Source organism: Vigna radiata, chromosome 5, assembly GCF_000741045.1.
Source record: "Vigna radiata var. radiata cultivar VC1973A chromosome 5, Vradiata_ver6, whole genome shotgun sequence".
NCBI lineage: Eukaryota > Viridiplantae > Streptophyta > Magnoliopsida > Fabales > Fabaceae > Vigna > Vigna radiata.
In genome coordinates this window covers 24,895,592-24,914,692 of record NC_028355.1, presented here as the reverse complement: position 1 = coordinate 24,914,692, position 19,101 = coordinate 24,895,592, and the positions used below count along the sequence as shown (strand labels likewise).

The following is a 19,101-nucleotide window of genomic DNA, read 5'->3' as shown; positions in this document are numbered from 1 at the left end:
TAGGGGTGATTCAAAATTATTTGTAGGGGTGATAATGTAAATCGTGGTTCGTAGAGTTTCATTTTTGCCAAACCCAGACACGATGAATTGGTCTCCTTCCATGATTACGTCTAATTTCATATTGTAATAGTTGACCGATCATTTAACCAAAATTTTTACCAATTCTTCATTTGATTGGATGTGAGCTACTCGTGGAGAATAGGTGATTCTAAGATAAGCAGCGCTGTTAGAATAAACAAGCCGTGAGCACGGGTGGTCATTTATGAGTCCAACTCACTGCAGAATAAACTATTTGGACTAAATACAATTTTGCTTTTACAAGAAAAAAAATTCAAAAATATATTACTTCTGTTCAAATTTAATTTTGCAGAAATATATCTACTCGTTTAATTTCAGCAAAGATGTTAGATGTTGTCTAGGTATACACTTCAGAGTTTAATCGAATGCCTCAATAATATAGGAACAAATTCTGGAGAATACTGATTTCATTATTCCTTATGCTGTTGTGTGAAGATTCAAGGAAGTTTGTCACGGCAACTGCAACATCTTTCTAAAAACCATTCTAACCTGTCCTTAGAAAGGGGAGAAAAAAAAATTCAGTGTCACCTTCAGCCTTACATCCATCAAGAATGGCGGGAAAAGACCTAGATAATTGCTTTTGACTTTTGGATGACAAAGAGGGGGCTCTTTGCATACCTACCAGTCCAAGAGAGATAATTTGTCATGTGTATCACTTGTGCTAGACTCGAACAAAAGGAAGCACGACATCCTAAACTATCATATGATTCATACTCTGTAAAATGACAATTCAGCATCCCCAGTCCCCACAAATAATAATTTGCACTGCTTAGCATCCACCCTCTCAGTATAACAAAATGATTTAGCATCCAATCAAAAATTTAACTCAATAATTAAACGAAGAGAATGCAAAATGAATTTTGAAATGAAGATTGTTTGTTGCATATGTAGAAATGCATATGAAATTAAGAGAGGACTCACAAATCCTTGAGGCATGTATTCTTGGATTCCAGTTCTTGATGATCCAATGAAAATGCATAAGGAACATTAGTAGTTGGTAATGTCTTGTGCAGAAGAGGAAGAGTGTCATGAGATGGGTGGGATGAAGGAGCTAGTGAGAAAGGTGGCGATGGAGTGGAAGATAATGAGAAGGAGTATGTCCTGTTGCCTGGTCCAAAACTAATGGGAAGTGGAGAGGGAGGTGTGGGAGGTGATGATGTTGGAGACTCACCCCCTAAATTCATTTTAATTCAACATAATCTTTTCCAATTCACTTTCATTCTTCTGTCCTCTGTCAAGTTATTTCCTGGACTAAATATAAAACAATACTGCAACAGTAATCTTAAGGTTAAGGGCATGCATGAGTTTTAGGTGTAACCAACCTAACAGTCATACGCATGCCAAATTTCCCTGGCAAGCGCCAACCATCAGCTATCGAGCTAGCTACTCATTCTTTGCTTGACCAGCCTTGCTTCGGATTGACTTTCAGCTTCTGTCCACGTCTCTCTTTTCGTTTGGTGGAAAGATATAAAACAAGTAAAGAAAACTAGACTAATCTAAACTAAAAACAGCATGGCCTAACTCAAATTGGCCATAATTTTTTTTTTTCTTTATTTTGATGTAGAGTACAGTTTATTTACAACTTCTAATTATACTAACTAAAGAAAGTATCAAAATTCTACGCCTATTATGAAAAACAAAAACTGGGAGCAAAGATTGAAACACATTATTCTTCTGCTCGACTCTGTCCAATCTGTGTATACTGATCTGGTTCTCTATAGAAATCAGTGGCAGCAGCAGCAACTCCTTCTAATCATCCAATGAAAGTGGCTGAATGTGTAAAATAGGAGATGTAAGAGCATCGACAACAGCTTCTGTAACTGTAAAATCAGCTCTGTTATAAATAGTACCTGCAAATGAGACAAATGTCAATGAAAATGGTAATATTGAAATCAGCACTATTAAAATCAGCACTAAAGGAAATGGCTAATTTATTCATCACGAGTAAATTCAGACTGTACCTGAAAAAGAGACAAATGTCAACGAAGATGGTAATATCGAAGGTATCCCATGCAACATCATACATGAGCTATGAAGCTCTGACATGGCTAGGAGGTTGCACTTCCCCGCTTCCATGCATTGTGGACATGGACAAGCGTCCGGGACGCGCACGACATGGTGTCAACACTGTTCTCAGACGCATTGGAAAAGATACGTCCCAATTGTTACAAGCGTCGGAGTTGATAATGTGGATGCATTGAAGCTTTGCTGCAACCGGGAAGTAAAGTATAAAAGATAGTGTGACAAAGCTTGCAACTATGTAACAAAAGAGTGCAAGCATAAAAAAATACTGCCACTGCACTTTGTTTCCAATTATACTGAAAATAATAATGATTTATAATGTATTTAAGAAAATAGACCTTTCCCCAGCCTTTCTCTCACTATCTCATTCCAGCTTATATCAAGATAACACATGGAAGATGTTGGGTCCGTAAACAATACAACTACTTTCTTGTAGTCTTTCTTTTGTGCAAACCATATGCAAGAAATAAATGATTTCATGTCGGCCATGCTCACTAAGGCGGGTAAACTTGCCTGGAATAAGAATCTTCCCTCTCTTAAGTAACCTAGTTGACAAAAACAAACAGAGAAGAATATTAGTCAGGGATGTGAAACAAAGTTACAAAATTGAGGCTAGCCATATAACAGATATTTTCAAGTATACAGTGCAGTATTCAAATATGAAGTGTTCCAATAAAATATGTTATTGAATTCTGCCACTGATAAGTTCCAAGAAAATACAAGTACTCTACTAATAGCTGGAATATGCTAACACCCAAACCCCTCCATCCCTTCACAAAATATAAAGAAAAAGTATAAGATTAGTAACTATTACCGGGGTATGATAAATTAATGAATTTCACAGCATAGAAATTTAACCAACCCTTCAAGCAGAAGTGTGCTACATGGTAAGCATAAGTGTTCAACCAACTGAAGCAGCTACATCTGACAGATCTTCAGAACTGGATGAATATAGAATTGGGTTACACTTTGTATTAACTTCAGCCTGATGTTTATGTTTTGCTTGTACTCCTTCCTCATGCCAAACAAAGTTTAATGCATGCAATGCCTTGGCAGATAACAACCTCAGATCTCTCATTTCAGCCAACAAATTTAAAACAGAAAGATATATATCCAATCTACAAGAATTTTTACATAAGTTGAAGACATTTCTGTCATTCAGGTGTATCCCTGACTCAATCATCTCACGCAGTATCTGTTTTATCACTGGAAGATCTTTTGCTTTACAAAATGTGAAAAACATCATATTATAGGTATGAACACTAGGGTTCAGACCATTGTCCTTCATCCAGTAATACAATGTCCAAGCCTCTTGAATTCTCCCATCTCTAAGAAGTGCACAGAGACCAACTGAGTATGCCACACTATCAAGCGGATATCTATTCATTACTGCTAATCTGGTAACACTGACAGCCTTGTGATACTTCTGGACCTTTAAAAGTTCGCCTGTTATTGCAGTATGTAAGTAAGCATCAGTATCATGAGAACTCATAACAACAACACGGTACATATTAACAGCTTCATCAACTCTTCCTGCAGCACAGAGTGCGCTTAACAGTCCAGCAAAACTATATTTATCTGGCACAAAACCGACACCAATCATGCGGTCATAGAATCCAACGGCAATAGAAGGTAGGTCGGCCTTAGTAAGAGAGCTTAAAAGAGCATTGCAGAACACTAAATCAGTATCTATATGTCTGGAGGCTATAACTACTTTGGGTAAGAGACAAAACATCCTGGAACGACAGATCGTGGATAACAATGAAGTAAGGGTATAAGAATCAGGTTTTAAGTTTTGGTGGGATAAACTTAAAAAAGCTCGGAATGCATCACGACACCTTCCAGCTTTTGAAAGACAATCAATTAATACATTATATAAAATTAAATCTGGGATGTGGCCTGTAGATAACATGCCATTAAACAAACGGAAAGCATGAGTTAGCATGCCATATTTCATAAAAGCCTTAAATAAGATGGTATATGTTACAACATTAGGAGAACAACCCGTTTGAAGCATATTGTTGAAGAGGTTGGCAGCAAGATGAAGTCGGCCTAACCTACAATAGTTATGGATGAGAATGGTCCAAATATTGACAGAGAAATCGATGCCCAGAACAGTCATGAGTGCCAAAAGCTGAAAAGCCTGCGGTAGTGCATTAATGTTACAGAAGGAATGGAGAAGCATCCGAAATGTGAGAGGGGAGGGAGAATAGCCTGCCCTGAGCGTAGCTCTGAAAATATGAGAGATGTAAGGGAGAGTGTTGTGGCATTGCCTCTTCAAGTTCATGTTGGAGAGATGAAAGAGTGCAATGTTGAAGGTGAAGAAATTAGGGGGATGGGTGTGATTGAAGAGAGAAAGAGAGACCGCCACATGGGAGTGCCCTGTCCTAAAGAGAACATCCATAAGCAAATTACGAGCAAAGGTGTTGGGGACAAATCCGTAGGCGCTTTGCATGTGCTCATACGCCTCAACAACCATGTCGTACATACCTGCACGCCAGTAAACCCTCAACAACACCAACTGAGATTTAGGGTTTGTGAGAGAGGCACATCCAATGCTCTTCAGCTCAGAGAGCGTGGCTGAGACAGTGTTATAGCGGTGAGTGAGGCGACGGAGCACAGTGACGATGTGATCGATGGCCGCCATGTCATGGCGGCGCCGTTGGGCTGTCCACAAAAAAAGGGAAAGGGCAATCAAATCAGATGGACATCTAGACACTGTAAGCTTCAAACTCTGGCTGTTCACTCTCTGCTTCTCCTTCTGCTTCTGTTTCTGCCCACAGCACCAAGCAGAAGAAGAATGGCATTGCATTAGTCTGAGTCTCCACCCTATTCCTGTTCCCTTTCTTCTGCACATCCAACTCCATATCATTTCCCTCAAAAACAATTCTAAACCCTAATAATTCTTTGATATCATGTTTTCTTTCTACTCTCACTTCAGTTCCTGAAATTTTAACACACAATAATCTATTATTCTTTGATAAACAGAACAAATCAATACAGAAGCTATACTCTCTTTTTTTTCAATGAAGCTCAGTTTTTTTTTTATCAGTAACTTAATTTTAATTTATTATTAAAATCTAATAGCCAACTTTTTTACATAATAAATCGGTTATATATACTAAACAATTCAACAATAGTTATAGTTGATTAAAAAAAAAAAAAAACTACCTCATGAAATTACCGTAGAAATTATTTATATATTAAAAATAGTAATCAATCTAACTAAAGTTAGATATATATTTTATGCTGACACCAAATAAGTAAAAAAACACTGTAAATTTTTAAAAATAAAAAAAATATTATAGAAATTTAAATATATTTCTAAGTTCATGTTCGATTTATATGTTATTTTCTCCACACATAAAATATTTCTCAATTTTAAATATTTATTTTGTTCAAATCATTATTTTTCTAAAGATTTAAATGTTATGTATAGTTACTTTATTACTAAAAATGAAATATAATAATTAGTCCAGTCAAGTGATAAAATATCTTAAATTTAGATAATTGGATTTTTTAAGCATATAATTTAACCGAATAAGACATTTTATTATTTAATATAAATAAGGTATTTATATCTATTTTTCTTATTCTTTATTCAATAATAACATGTCTATTTATTAAAATACCTATAATTTATTTTGTATACATTAACTTTGATAATACAAAAAATATCTCAAAACAAGTTGAAAATAACAAAATGTATTTTATATTTGTAGAACTATTGACTATGATTGTCAAATTACAATATAGTCAAACTATATTTGTAAAACACATGTGTGAATGTGTGTTATTTATTTTATATTTTTATGATATTAGAAAATAATAGAATTATTATTATAAATATAAATTTAAATATATTTTTTTATAATTTTATTGTAAATATTTTTTTAGGGAAATTTTATAATAAAAAATATTTAAATACTAATTTGGTATATGTGGATTTTATTTAATGTGATTCAATTTTTTTTATTATAAATAATGTTTTAATTATTGTTAGTTTGATATTTGGGTAATCCTGTTTAAATAGTTAATGATATGTAAAATATATGTTGTTAGTGTTTAGATTTTTTTTTTTAATTTGAAAAGAAATTATTAACATATTAAGTTAATATATTATATTATGTATTAATGTTAGTGTCAGTGTTATTGTTTATATTTATTATTTTGATTTAATTAAATTTTTATATTTGTTATTTAGATTAAATATATTTTTAAGTTTTTAAAATTTGATGCGAAGATGATTTTAAAAATGAACTAATATAATTATTTCAATTCAATTATGTTATATATTTTTATATGTATATTTAACTACACCCATCTAATAGAGGATATGTTAAACATCATGGTTTTATGTTAAACACCCATCCACACAATTTTTTAGCACTTTAAACGCCTGGACAAGATTACGTTATTGAAGAGAATTTGCAAGAAAATATTAAATGAAAAATTATTTTACCTGAACATTTTTTGGTTGATATAACAACTATAATTTATTAGGTACTTAATACAGTTTTAATATACCTATTTTAAAATTTGTACATATGATATTTTTCAAAGGTATAAAATCAAACTTTTCACATTTAAAAGTTGTTCATCTTAAATGGCTTTTTGTTACCAAATTTAACTCAAAAGTTAATAAAGCCACATTCTTATAAAATGAATCAAATAGTAAAACATATAGAATGTTTAATAAAAAACATTAACTATTGGCAAATTTATTCATGTTTCTTTATATAAATCATATTTTAATTATGAGAAATTATTCATTTTTTTGTCAGCATATAAATTATTCTATATTACTTCACCAGTAAAACATTTAAAATATTATTTTGTTGCATTTTTTTTATCTAAAATTTTCATAATACAATGTTTGTTGTGGGTCACTTTTCCATTTTTAGTATGTAATGAACTACGAAATAGACATATACAACACTTGGATGTAAAGTATTTGAAATAACTCCTGTAATATTCAAATTACCATTATGAATTTGGTACTTTTAAGAAAAAACAAATAAAGAAAAATAGGTAGTAGCATATATAATGCATTAACAACTATATTAACAAATAAAGAACTGCTTTTAATACAGTGCAGCATGAATATGCCTAGCCTCATCTATATACAGAGAACTATTACCGGATAAAATGAGGGATTATGTACTTACTAAGTTACTATATACAATGCCTTTGTTGGTAAACTGTGAAGGTCGTTTCCAGTACTCTATGACCGTGCATGTTCTAACAGAGCAAAATATTCCATCGTTCTTTAAGGGCCTCATAAGCCTTCGGACAAGGTATAGCCAACAATCCCCGATTCCCATCAATACAAGTTTCAGTTGCTAGGCCCAGCCTTAATAATGTATTAAGTGCCTTGTCTATTGGCATTTCAACCTGCCAATTATGCAATGATTAAGATCAGCAGCACCAACAGACTATAATATAGAGAGAAGACGCACCCCCCAAAAAAACTTATATCTATATATGTATCACCTTTACTTTAAAAACTTCATACAAGAATCTCTCACATTTTTCTCCAACAGTTTGCCGAGAAATAACCTGGAGCCAAGAATGTTACACTTGGAATGCTATATCATAAAATGAATTTGCAGACAACTGAAGGTAGAGTAACTTAATTAGGAGGAATAATTGACAAACCTGTCCCTTCTCTGCTTTGAGTAGGATGGCATAGGCCAAAACAGCTTCCTTGTACTGCAAAAGTGTACATGTAAATTTTAAGGAGATTGACGTCAATGGGATCAGAATACGTAACAACGAGGTTGTAAAGAAGAAACCCTGTTTTGGAAGAGCAGTCCCCCATTTTACAATATAGATACCGTGCATAACCCTGTCCACTTAGTATGACTGGGGCTACTGTTCAGGAGTTCGATTTCAGGACATAAACCACAAAATATGTTCATAATTGCTTGTATTTACAAAAAAATTGAATTAATTCTACTAAGTATTTCGTGATCTGATTTTCATATTTTCAAATTTACCATTAAATGATTCTAAGATGTTTTTCAGGCCAGTTGATGCGAGAAACATTTATATGATGACTAGTTGATGCAAGAACGTTCACATGATTCAATAGTTTAGAAAGAGATTATACCTTAAATTTGTCAAAGAAAATCGTTCAAAGCCTTACAATAACTTTATTAAAACCAAAAACATTGAGCACTACTCTATGAAATAATAAATCAGTAGTACTAATCTTTTCAAAGTAATCCACAGGGTGCACAGAAAGTACAGCAAAGGAAGTTTCTCACTTGCTGCTGTTCAGAGGCATCTAGAAGAAAATGCACAGAGCCAAAGCCACTTGCCAATGTTTTTTCATTGAGTGTCTTGTTAACTAACAGCTGCAATATAACATTCATGACAATTCAGATATTTTCCTTTCCACAGAATGATAAAGAAAGATTTGTGCTTTCATAATGTTCTACCATAATCTCTGATAGCACAGGAGAATGTCAATTACCTGATACCGATCCCATGTCTGTTTGTAACCAAGGACCACACGACTCCCATATATTATTAGAGCACTTATGGCGACAACATCAAGTAAAATTGCTGATCTGAAAAAAATTAAAGTAAATATTAATTACCATCAGTTTTCAAATTGTGTAACTTTTAAGCTGGAAAGTTGCTGGTGGAACGTAGAAATGAGTTGTTTCTATATCATAAAGAATTCATTATACAGGGGGAGAGATCAAACTACACAACTTTTACCAAATGTAGTACCATTCAATATCTTTTGAATGGATTATGTTTTTTAAGAACTTACCGCTAGATTGAAAGCTTTTATCACATAAATCACATATACATAAATTTTATATGAATGTAAAATTATTTGTCTATTTCATATATTTATATACACACACATACACATGCATATATACACACACACATATATGCTGTAGTTTAGAAATTACCTTCATAAAACCTTGTGTTCAATTTAAAAACCATTTCTCTCGTAATAAAATTATTTGGAAAACATTTTTGGAGTTAATGATACAATAAAATTCCATAGATTAAAATAAGATTCCTAACAAGATTAGAATACTAAGAATAAGGAAACACCATTATTGGAAATCCCACATTATAAGGCCAATTTATAATATATATATAAGTGGATGCAAACCTCACTTTACAAACCGGTTTTATGGGATTGAATTAGGCTTAAAGTCCACTTCTTAGCATGTTATTAGAGCCGAAGGTTCGGGTCTGGTGACCGGACTCAGACGAGTACGTTCCTCCATGGTTAGATGAATTATGGGAGGAGGTAAAGAGCATTGTGGCATGACCATGGGTGAGATGGATACGAGTTTACATACACATAAGATACCTCCCTCCCTCGGTAAGAAGCCTTTTAGAGTGGTACCAAAAGCAAATTCGTGAGGGCTTAGCCTAAAGCGGACAATATCTTACCATTGTGGAGATCTATGAGGGGGTGTATTGGAAGTCCCACATCAACTGGAGATAAGGCCAATTTATAATATATAAGTGGGTGCAAATCTTACTTTACAAGGCAGTTTTATGAGGTTGAGTTAGACCTAAAATCCACTTCTTAATAACCATCCCTAATTAACTCAAACTATTCTACTGTATTATGCACCATGCTCCATGTATGGTACTTAATAGATGTTTTAAAATTTTAAAATGTTGACTCAGTTTAACATGTTCTTGTGGGTTCTATGAAGGGAGATTTAAAATAAGTCATAAACAAACTCATACAAAGGAAAAGAAACACCACATTCAACCCAAAACCTTAAAATAATAGTATTGTGAGTTTTTCTATTTATATATTGTTACTCATCCCCACACTATGTGGGACTTTTAGTTCACCTTGAATTCCTAACAGTTTCCTAAAGAAGTAAATTATTGCCTGATAATTTTCTTTTATTGATAAATTGCTAAAGGAGAAAATACACACACAGACAAGACCATGAGGCGTTCCCACTTTGTCAAGGAAAAAAAAGCAAAGCATCCGTAGCATGAGGGATAGTTAAGCTTAATTATCAAGAACTTAGAACTATAATTAAAAATAGCCTATGGATATTCAGCAAAATATTTAGAAAGTATTATCTTATGAGAGCATGAAGCTGAAATGTACATACGGGGAAGATAAGACATTCTCAAATTTGTAGTTTATGAAGTATGCCAAAAGTCCCAAAATTGTGGCAATATCCAAGCGCACCTGTAAGTTTATTGTAAGTTTATAGTTAACAGTTACATGGATAAACAAATTAATACAAAGATACTGTAAATAAAAGGTTTAGAGAGGAAGCTCAAATTACATCACAATTCAACATATACAAACTAAGAATATAAAATACTTAAAACACAGCATGTAAGTTCAAATGAGTTTAAAACTAATCTGAAATGTAGAACAATAATGTTAGCAGATTTCTTACCGTGTCTATGATACGGAATGATAGCTTTTTGTGAGGGAATATTACCTGAAAATAAATTCAATTTCCTTTGAAGAATTACACATAGAAATAGAAGGTTACAACAGGAACAACATTAAGAAGGGTCTTCTCATTTGGGACCTGTCAATCCCTGTAGAGGCAAAATGATTACCGCTAAATCTGGAATAGGAATTCTTTCATAGATCTTTAACTGCAATGATGAAACGTCAGCTTTATCATTACCATTTGTTTCGCCAACTTCCTTGGTATATAGTAGAATTAATTCTTCAAATGCTGGCTCCTATTTTCAGAACATGTAAGATTTGGATCAGTTTTTGTAGTATAATCGACAGATGAAAAATCAATGTCAGCAAAGAACTTTATTAACTCTTACAGCTAGGAACATATACTGAATACCAGACTAAAAAGGTGAAAAATAATGTCAACCATTAGTAAAATCATGATACTGCTATATTTATAGCTAATAATAGATGTATAATCTATCTCCAATCCTTTTAGAAAAATGATGCAGAAGGAATGAAATCTTGAAGGCATGAAGGTCACAAATATAAGGCATGTCCTCAAATCATACACATAGGTCAAGTAAGAATGGATCTCCTAAATACATATTCGTACAGTGCTACAAAGAATTGTAGGTATCGAGAAATACCTGCAGGACTGATTGTGAGAAAAGTATGGAAATGGAAGTTTTCAACATTTTCCAAGGATCATTTCCACAGTATTTCCTTGTTGCAGGTCTCCATATATCATTAAGTGATATCCTTGATAAAAAAGTAGGCCTGGAAGGAGACATCTCTTGATTGGTCATATCAAACAATGATGCTTCAATTAAGTTTATCCTAAATTAAAACTAGCAAACTGAACATTGATTTAGAATAATTATTCCTTAATTGATGAACTGAGACAGACATTTAAAATAAATTACCCACTACAGAGTGAGAGTTAGCATATAAACAAGGTCAAGAAACAGGTAGCTCAATTGACCTGCCCAAGTTTGTAGTATTATGGTGTGATAAGTTTGTACTATGCCGGAGTGATGATGATGATGATGGCATCACATCAATTTATGTTACGATACTGTTTGAACTTAACTGCCAGGTATAAAGCACCAAACCTTCTAGAAAGAACCAACTATGTCCCGAAAATGGAACAGGCAGAAACTTGGCACCAACAATTTCTACACAAAATATATTAAACTATAATATTTAGGAGGTTTTTCAATTCGTTAAAGAGATTCTTTATATAAAAGATGAATGAGAAACACTCTTCCGAATAAAACAAAAAAGTATTTATAATAGGAAAAAGTAATATAAATAGTACTTATATTATTTGTTTATTTATTTTGAATGTGGAATATTATTTCTGTACACTGTGCCCTTATTGTTTAGATTTTGCAATGCCATAATCAGTGCAATCAATAATATCAGTTCCAAGTTGATGAGAATGGGTAGCATATGTACATGGAAGGAGAAGTAATTAAATCCTTCAATTTTTTGTTTGTCCGATCATAAGGACTGCTTTGTAAAGAAGTAAAAGGAACCCTTGGTGGCGCCTGATTCAAGCAACTTAGGTTCAACCAACTTAGGTTCAACCACGACGGTGCCCTATTAAGGGAATTACATACTAGTCAAGTATGAATACGTTTTTCCCTATTTAATGGAGACAAACATCAGCTATTTATTTCAGTTGCTTAGTTTCCTTTTAACTTTTGTTATAATGTCACCAAATCTTAGACATGTTCACTACATGAATTAGGAACCTGTCCGTTAAAGATGTTGACAATTTTTTTTCTTCCTTTCTCTATCTTATTATAATGGCACAAAATCTTGGATATAAACTGTTTGGGATATCATTCATAAAGGAGAAATTGCTCTTAAATAGAATACAAAGACTTGATAACAATTCAGGATCATTGCACAATAAATATAAAATATATTGTAAGCCTAATTATGTAATTAAGACTCCACAAAACCGGTTTATAAGGTGAGGTTTACACCTATTTATATATTCTAAATCGGTTTTGTCTCTAATTGATGTGAGACTTCCAACACAAGTAAATATTAACCGCAGCATAAATCAAGCGATTCTAACAATATCCATAGTATTTATAGCCCAGTTTTAAGTTAGATTAAGCATAACCCTACTTTGCCAAAATATAGGGAATTCCTATGTACTCCAAAAGTCAAGAGTTCAATGAATTCAATTATTTTAAAGTTGTTACTTGTTAGTTAATTGGTTTCTCACAAGAACATCTGGTTTATCAAAGGTCTTTCCTTCGTGGCACCTTATTCTATTCACCTTATTCTATTCATGTAAGACTTGTTGAAACTTGAGAGTACCTTAATCTAATTTTAAGCAAGTATATAGAGTCCTAGAAAAGTCATCTATGGAGTTTCTATCAATCTGGTTTTTTATGATAAGTGGAGCAACTAGCAGATTGTAATGAAAAAGATTACTTGTGGAGCAAACCTAGGAACTAACAACTAATTATAATAAAATGATGATTTGTGGATCAAACCTAAGGTGAGGTTCAGGAGTATTATTATCATTGTGAACTTCAAAAGGAGTTTCTGGCAAAGGGGGCATTAGTCCTATCCAAGAAAGCATTCTCCTCAGGAGCCTTCCACGAGGACCAACTTGTGACAAAATTCCTTCATATCGAGCTACTGCCCTCTGAGCTGCCAACCAAATAGGAAGTTCTGCATTTGGTTCTTGATTTATACCTATATGCTCATCTGAAGCAGGGTCATTATAAAGTAGTGATTTCTGAAATACTGACAATTCCTTTAGCCAAAGCCTCAAGCTTTCTGTCCAGTTTTGTATTTCATGTCTCTGACTCCCATTTTCGTAAAGCTGCAGAGAGGAAGAAAAATGTTATACTCTTATACCTAAACTTCACGTGCAAATTTTAAAGATAATGTTGATCAGATAGATATTGTCATCATCTCATGCATAACGCTAAACATGACCATACTTGAGCAGAGACATTACTTAAGTAGCCACAAGGCATGCTTTATAGATAGATTGGTCTCAAGGATTAAATTGATTAAACACATTTCACAGATGAACAATGTCAAAATATTTTATATTTTGCTCAGAAAAAGTTTAGAGAAAACTGTTTATAGCTCTCGTAAACGTAAAAGGAAACAGTGATCCTTAGAAAATGCAAGAACTTCTATTCTATCCTGAAAATGGAAACTGTTGCATGCATACATGGAGAATGGAAACTGTTGCACGCATACATGGAGAATGAAAACTGTTGTATTTCTGCACACAAATACAAAAGAGGTAAATGAAGGAACTACCACAGAAATTTAACCTCACTGATCCAGGAGCCAAGTTTTGTTAGTGGTTTTGATATAACAAAGAAGGTTCCTCGCAGAATCTTAGACTGTAAGTAATCCAGTTTCTCAACAATTAACAAGCCCTTCTGCTTCTCAGTTGCATAACCACGCCTACAATAAAAAAGTATAATACATTTTTATTAAATAACACAAGAAATATGTTAGTTTATATAGTTTGCATTACTTAAGTTCACATCCACCAAAAGAGATATTAATCCTTCCATCTAAAATGTTACCTGAGCCAAAAGCTCTACAAGGGATAACAAATAAATTTGTATCAGTAAGTATTGTCCAAACTTGTTTCTATGTTGACATGAAATACCCATATTGACTAGCATGGGTTTGAGCATAGGTAATACTCAGATTTTAAATCATGTACGGGATGAGTATGTATATATTCACCCTCTCCCCGATCTCATACACATTGTCATTTTAAATTACAAAAAACTCTTGGTTTATTTGGTACTCAATTTTGAAATTTATGTAATTATAATTTCTTCATCGTTGTCTATCAATGAAGAGATGAAAATGTGTCTTTTTGGCATTGAATTAATGATAACATGTTTCCTTGCATACTTGTCAAATATAAAAAGCAAATATGAGTATAAGCTTTTTACTTCGGACAAGGACAATATAGTTAAACCAGCAACCGCTCCATCCCATTGTCATCCATAAGCTTTAGCGACCAATTGGAAACATATGATAGGCAGTATGCACTAAAAAATAATCACAAAAATTTTAATAATAATAATAATTTTTTCATGAGTCAACTACCTCAAAAGCTTAAGGTATTTGTAGAAAAAAACATGAATGTTTTATATTATATTTCTAACACAACTCTTCATGTAAGGGCCCTTTGAGCTTGAAGAAAAACAATAAAAAAAATTGCAACAATCAACCTTTGACTTGGGATCCTAAAGAAGACGCGAAGAGTGTAACTATGCTACAATTTAAAAACATAAAGCAAACAGAAGGTAAGTCTATTATTTAGCTCATCAGGAATCAATCATACAGAAGGATGGTCACTTAATTGTTTGAAGCATTTATTTTGAAACTATCATTTAAAAGTCCCTAGCATTATATAACCCTTTTATAAGCTAAAATGATAAATATGCACATAAAGTATTAAAGAATAATATTTTAAAATTTGACACAAAATTCAATATGAAATTTAGTAATTACCTAAATATTATGGCATTAGACTCATATGCTCTTTTCCAATCAACATATATTGGCAAGGTAAGGAGATAATCTGAGTTCAATGCAGACGTTAACAGCAGGTCCCTAGCTGATAGTTCTTCAAATTGTGCATCTGAAAGAAGCTTCATGAAAGCATGTTGGAAACGAGTACCAATGGTGACCCTGTCAGCAAATTTGGAATAGCACCTAATTAGAAATTAGAATGAACCTTTTAGGGGGAAAAATAGGATTAGTGAAATGAAAAAAAAAAAAGCCATTTGAGAGACGCCAAGTACTCATCCTTTCCAATCTGTGATCCTCCTTAGAGGTTTCATCATCTTTAATGATGTCTGTACTCTGTAATTTCAAACTGTACAAAGCAGAACTTGGTGGTACAGTTTTTCATTCTATTTTGATCAATAGATGGAGAATTGAATTAAATGAAGTGAAGTGTTTGGCGCATATTAATAGGAAAGGAGCATGATGATAATGGCTTGTGTGTTGAGACAAACCTGGAGCCACTATCATAATCTTTCTTGGTAGATGCTATGTCGAGAGATCGTAAAAGAGCAGTGAGGTCCAAAGCAGGGTAAGGGAGCACAGACTTTTCCCTCTGATCCTGCTGGTCGTCATAGAGGTTGGCGTCTTCCTGAATTGCAATAATGTCATTGTCATCAGTAAGCATGTCTGAATCCTTGGTATTCACGTTGGGTATATTCACCAGTTGTGTCAATGAACTGTGTGTTTGGAGTGAATTGGCAAGTTGATAATCGGAACGCATCTCCTCTAAAATGCTTTTGTGCTCAGCGTGAAGTATGGAGTCTAAGCATCTGTTCAGAATTAAAGTGTGAAGAAACACAGAACATGTTTCACCCCGCTGGCTCTCCAGTTGAGAATGAAGTGAGATGAATGGAGAAACAGATAGATATAAAAACAAGGATGCTATAAAAGTGATATGTTCTGAGACTTACGAGGTGAGAAGGCGAAAGTGATGGGCAACATCTTGGGATTGGTTAAACATGATAGAGAGGATGGCATCCACGAGCTGGGACTTGGAAACAGGGATGTGTTTCTGCCTTGGCACTCCTATTTTCGAAATTCCTTCTTCTTCGTCTCCATCATCATCCCCTCCGACACTGGGATTCCTACTTATACTTGTAAGGTTGTTCTGTTGTTGATACTTGTATTGTGAGGATGGTTCCACCACGGACATTTCCTGCAGCAGTGAACAAGGAACCCTCTGCCTCGCGAAGGTACCATGTGTTTGTGAAAAAGAAAACAGGGTTTGGGATTGTGAAATTGGCACAAGACCCAAACTGTGCCAACAATATGACATCTGCTCTCAATCTGACTCAGACTATTCACTTCTGATCAACACCAGTGCTCGCTCACCCTTACCGCTCCACTTCCACTTACAACAACACCACCAACCGTCTCAATGGCAAAGCGGTATCCTCTATTGTATGGTTCTAAAAATTACACCCATAAAAACTGTGTATTTATCAAATACTACTTAAAATGTTTTCTTTCATTGATTAATTTGTTTTTACTACAAATTAAAACAATTGAAAATTCGTAAAATATTTACGTGAAATATTAATAAATATGAAATTGTATGGAGCAACCTTTAATTTGTGACTTATTCTCCGTCCTATGAAACTTCTAATTAGTGAAGTGGTTTCGAATTATTATAAAAATCAAAAACGACTTTTGAATTGTAAAATTTAAAAGTTGTTTTTTCTTAAATATAATTTTTGAATGATAATGCTTCTTATGATACAGGGTGTAAAAGTTAAAGGACGAATTAAAACCTCTAATTATTTTTATGTTTCACATGCAAAAGTTATATTGCAAATAATAGATTATAATTTGACACAGATATTTTACCAAGTGAAATCAAAATACGTTCTTTGGTAATTCATTTAACAACTTTTTGACTTCCAGTAATTATTATAATTCTGTATTGTCCAACATTTTGTCAGGGATTAATAATAAAATAAAGTTTGTTAAAATATTTATAGGCTTCTCAAAATATTCACAAAATGTTGGTAATAAACCGCCCAACTTATACGTCGTGCATTGTTCAGTGCGAGCGTTTGGATTAATATTTGGCGATATATTTTTATATTAATTTGACATTCAATACAAAAATAAAATGGTCATATAAATTTTTGTATTTTTTAATAAAGAATAGATTAAAAAGTAACAAATGGTAATTTTAATATATGCCAAAGTATTATTTTTATAGCGTTTACATGTAACTTTTGTTATCTCGTGCAACCCCTTCTTATTTCATATAATTGTATTTTTTTTAAGATACATGCAATAAAATTAAATAATATTTTTCCTTTTCATCTTCTCTTCTCATTTTTTTTCTTTTATCAAGCATAAGCATTAGTTTCTTTCTCCATACTTTTATAATCATTTGGTATTGGTGTTTAATGGCTTTAAAAGGTGTCTAAAATGGTAGAAGAACACTTCTTTTGAAGTGTTCTACTGCACATATTTGATTCTTTCCCTTTGTTTTTCAAGTTTTTTTCTTGTTTTTTTTTCTTTCTCGTTACTAGTAAAGAAATTTCTAACTTTGTTTTTTTTTGTTAGTATAGTTTCCTATATCTTCTTTCAAGTAAAAGGGATGCAACACCTTTGGTGTACTGTACGGTATCCTAGGTACTGTACGGTCTCCTATGCATCAAGTCAACCATCAAGCCTGGTTGATCGTCTGAGTCAACCATCAAACCAATCAACCATTAGCCATATGGTACTTAGAGTACCCTAGCCGACCAATCAAACCACCCAACCATTAGGCCAACCAATTTGGTTGAACACATGGTTTGGTTATTAACGATAATAGCTCGTTAAAACCTTTATGGAGATTAAAGTATGATTGGGCCGTCATCAGACTCACGAAAGATAAAAGCCCATTACAACTACTATAAATAAAGGTCTCAGGTATGACTTCAGACCACATTTTAGATTATGCACACCACATGCATCCCTTATATTGATGACCGTTCGATCATTCTTACTGACTTTAGCGTCGGAGTGCTTTTGACAGGTACTCGCTCAACTTGGAGAACGAGGAGAGAGAAAGAACAACCTTTGGAATACGAGGAAGAAGCATATAACCATTCGGTCTTAACACCATTCCTCACTAGCCCATATGGTCTCTACCAGTTAAGTCTTCATAAACTGCGCCATCTCCATCAGTTCAGAGTCTTTACATGTCGTCCGGTCTTCGAAACAACCTTACATCCGAAACACTTGGTTTTGCCAATGATATCAACAATTACCATCCATGGAGTCGTTCAATGATAAAAATGCTTCTTACTAGGTTTGGAAACGATTAAATAATACGGTTGTTTCGTGATCTCACCTTCCATTTGTCACAGCATATTGTGGATGCAGAAGAAAAATGGAATAACTTGAAGGCAAGAATGAGATTTTACGGTGATTAAATACTTCACGAAACTAACAATCATATATGATGAAATTGAAAATTTCAAGCCATCCTATCTATTATTGTCATTCTAAAATGTTATTATACTTTGAGTACTTAAAGAAAAGTTGGAGACTTACGTAGTTTATTTCAAACAGTTTTATTTTATTTTATTATTATTTTTACTTTATATATTATTTGATTTATTATTGATTAATAATTATAATTTTTCTATAGGTTACACAATCATTTATTTATATATTTTCTTATTAACGAAATGTTTAATTTTCAAATATTTATTTGATTTTGATTTTATTACAACCAGACTAATCCGATAAATAAAATTGTCAATCATTATTACAATAATTATATAAAGTTTATGTTTATGTAAAGTTAATCGCAAACTATTCGTTATACAAAATTAGCTAACAAAATTAACTCACGGACCAAATCGTGCAACGCGGCAATTTCTAAAACAAAATCCAAAATATTCACATGAAAAGGCATTGGATAAATTGTTTTTAGCTGCGAGACTTAAAAGTTTCAAAGTAATATATAATAAATTTAATATTTCTTTTGAATAAGAAAATTAATAATTCAACAATTG

At 33.0% G+C, this 19,101-nt stretch overlaps 2 protein-coding genes across 14 annotated transcripts; both read right to left on the bottom strand.

The window, feature by feature from the left end:
- Nucleotides 1-162: 162 nt before the first annotated feature.
- LOC106762026 (putative pentatricopeptide repeat-containing protein At1g16830) lies at nucleotides 163-5,073 on the bottom strand. Of its 10 annotated transcripts, none has more exons than XM_022781154.1 (5): nucleotides 2,915-5,073; nucleotides 2,439-2,645; nucleotides 2,040-2,286; nucleotides 1,000-1,928; nucleotides 163-696 (listed from the first exon to the last, which is right to left on the bottom strand). In XM_022781154.1, the coding sequence occupies exon 1, from the start codon at nucleotides 4,970-4,972 to the stop codon at nucleotides 3,002-3,004; it is 1,971 nt and encodes a 656-aa protein (XP_022636875.1). In that variant the 5' UTR covers nucleotides 4,973-5,073; the 3' UTR covers nucleotides 163-696; nucleotides 1,000-1,928; nucleotides 2,040-2,286; nucleotides 2,439-2,645; nucleotides 2,915-3,001. The 10 variants fall into 10 exon arrangements, with proteins under 10 accessions (XP_022636875.1, XP_022636876.1, XP_022636874.1 ...); XM_022781155.1 differs by having other exon boundaries at nucleotides 163-572; XM_022781153.1 differs by having other exon boundaries at nucleotides 163-567.
- Nucleotides 5,074-7,047: 1,974 nt separating this feature from the next.
- On the bottom strand, nucleotides 7,048-16,524 carry LOC106762517. Of its 4 annotated transcripts, XM_022781150.1 has the most exons (15): nucleotides 16,027-16,523; nucleotides 15,777-15,885; nucleotides 15,568-15,704; nucleotides 15,059-15,238; nucleotides 13,852-13,987; nucleotides 13,051-13,385; nucleotides 11,182-11,311; nucleotides 10,684-10,812; nucleotides 10,515-10,559; nucleotides 10,218-10,297; nucleotides 8,579-8,675; nucleotides 8,370-8,459; nucleotides 7,759-7,812; nucleotides 7,594-7,659; nucleotides 7,048-7,494 (listed from the first exon to the last, which is right to left on the bottom strand). In XM_022781150.1, the coding sequence occupies exons 1-15, from the start codon at nucleotides 16,389-16,391 to the stop codon at nucleotides 7,342-7,344; spliced, it is 2,106 nt and encodes a 701-aa protein (XP_022636871.1). In that variant the 5' UTR covers nucleotides 16,392-16,523; the 3' UTR covers nucleotides 7,048-7,341. The 4 variants fall into 4 exon arrangements, 3 of the variants coding, with proteins under 3 accessions (XP_022636871.1, XP_014501967.1, XP_022636872.1); XM_014646481.2 differs by having other exon boundaries at nucleotides 15,568-15,885; XM_022781151.1 differs by having other exon boundaries at nucleotides 7,356-7,494; nucleotides 8,351-8,459; nucleotides 15,568-15,885; nucleotides 16,027-16,524.
- Nucleotides 16,525-19,101: the final 2,577 nt, after the last annotated feature.